Source organism: Galeopterus variegatus, unplaced genomic scaffold (assembly GCF_000696425.1).
Source record: "Galeopterus variegatus unplaced genomic scaffold, G_variegatus-3.0.2 Scaffold3078, whole genome shotgun sequence".
Taxonomy (NCBI): Eukaryota; Metazoa; Chordata; class Mammalia; order Dermoptera; family Cynocephalidae; genus Galeopterus; species Galeopterus variegatus.
Window position 1 is genome coordinate 183,901 of NW_007729189.1, and position 1,985 is coordinate 185,885.

At 60.6% G+C, this 1,985-nt stretch overlaps 1 protein-coding gene across 1 annotated transcript in view; it reads left to right on the forward strand.

Moving 5' to 3' along the window:
• LOC103599747 (obscurin-like) overlaps positions 1 to 1,985 on the forward strand; it is a 155,222-nt gene that overhangs the window by 93,259 nt on the left and 59,978 nt on the right. The window contains 4 exon segments of the mRNA XM_008583906.1: positions 80 to 277; positions 1,031 to 1,063; positions 1,361 to 1,459; positions 1,676 to 1,894. Of these exon segments, the coding sequence (XP_008582128.1) occupies positions 80 to 277; positions 1,031 to 1,063; positions 1,361 to 1,459; positions 1,676 to 1,894 (549 nt within the window).

Consider the following 1,985-nt stretch of genomic DNA (forward strand, 5'->3'; position numbering starts at 1 on the left):
CCTTCTTCCATGTCTCATCTGGAGAGCACAGTGCCCATTGGCAGGTGGTCTTATGCTGACCTCTTCCCCCGTGGCCCAGGCTACCCGGCACCCAGACTGTACTGGTTCAAAGATGGACAGCCCCTGACTGCATCTGCCCACATCCGCATGACCGACAAGAAGACCCTGCACACCCTGGAGGTCGTCTCAGTCAGCCAGGAGGATGCTGGCCAGTACGCAGTCTACATCAGCAATGCTGTGGGCGCTGCCTACTCATCTGCCCGGCTGCTGGTCCGAGGTGGGTTCTCTGAGGGACTGGGCAGAGCTGCGTGCCTTGGACGGCATCCCCACCAGGGCTGACATCCACCTGCATGCCCTGCCCTATTGGACCTGGGGGCCAGGGCTCAGCAGTCATCACCCCTGTGTACAGGATGTCATGGGTGGCCAGAAGGTGGCCCCAAAGAGAACAGGTGCCTGGAGTGGGTGTGGGGCCCCTCTGTCCCAATCAATGGGCAGGCTGGTGGGTGAGACAGACCCAGGGAAGCAGACACCGATGCCTCCAGAAGAACCATGTGCAGCAAGAAGCCGGTGGTAACTTTGAGAACAGAGGTCCGTGCTCCCTTATTTTCCACAAAGTTCTGAGCACTGAAAGCTAATTCCAAGTGTTACCTAAACCCATGCTGCTGTCAGGGAGCCGGCGCTGCCGTGGCCTCCTCTTGGATCACTACATGTGGTTCCTCAGCTGTTATGAGCACAAGCATTTGTGCGTTGCTTCTAGAGAGAGGCCCCAGAGTCCACGGCAGGGACAAGGGTGGGCACGGGGTTGAGCATCACGTCTGCTCCATGTGGCTTCTTCCTCTCTTACACCTGCATGTGTGAGTTCCATGGCTCCATGGCCAAGGTTTCCAGCAAGGGGTTGGGGACCTTGGCCTATCGGATGGGACCACCCTCAGGTTCCCCCAACAGATGGGGGAATGGACAGCACCATGTGCAGGGCCAAAGGGAGGGACACCCATGCATGCTGGATGTCTGTCTTCGGTGTCTCTTTCAGGCGCTGATGAACCAGAAGAGAAGCCAGCATCAGGTGAGACAGCCCCAGACGGGCAGAGAAGAGGTGGCAGGATTGTGAGTGCTGAGGGCCAGAGTGGCATCGCCCTGGGCTTGGGCTGGCAGCAAGAGCTGTGGGTGGCCACAGGGCTGGCTCAGCAAAGGAGCAATAAGGAGACAGCCCCACAGAGGGGGCAGCACAGGGCTGTCTGGGGCCAACTGCGTGCAGACTGCAGAGACTGACCCAGAGGCCTCCCAGGCATGGTGGGAGCCAAGACATGGGAGGTGGGGGCTGTGCTGGGGTGTTACCGGCAGCTGACTGGTGTCCTTCCAGATGTGCATGAGCAGCTGGTGCCACCCCGAATCCTGGAGAAGTTTACCCCCAAGAAAGTGAAGAAGGGCTCCAGCATCACTTTTTCGGTGAAGGTAGAAGGTAGGGCGTTTCCTGCTTCCTGGCCATGAAAATATCACCCCTGGGATGGGACAGAGTCACCTCGCTCCCCACTCACATCACCCCCAGGGAGGTCCACAGGCAGGACCTCCACCCCTTCAGAGATGTCAGTTCTTGGTGGGGATAGGCCTTGATCCTAGTGGGGATAGGCCCTGTTTCTGGCAGGGGTGTACCCACTGCCCTCTGTCCTGCCTGCAGGACTCCCAGCCCCAGCCGTGCACTGGCTCAGGGAGGAGGCCGAGAGGGGTGTGCTGTGGATCAGCCCTGACACGCCAGGCTACACCATGGCCAGCTCTGCCCAGCAGCACAGCCTGGTCCTACTGGATGTGGGCCGGCAGCACCAGGGCACCTACACATGCATTGCCACCAATGCCGCTGGGCAGGCCCTCTGCTCTGCCAGCCTGCACGTCTCAGGCCGTGAGTGGGGTGGGTGGGGTGGGCAGGCGACTCACCCAGGGCATGGGAGCTGGGCACTGGGTGGCATCAGGGCCTCCTCGGGCACACTGCT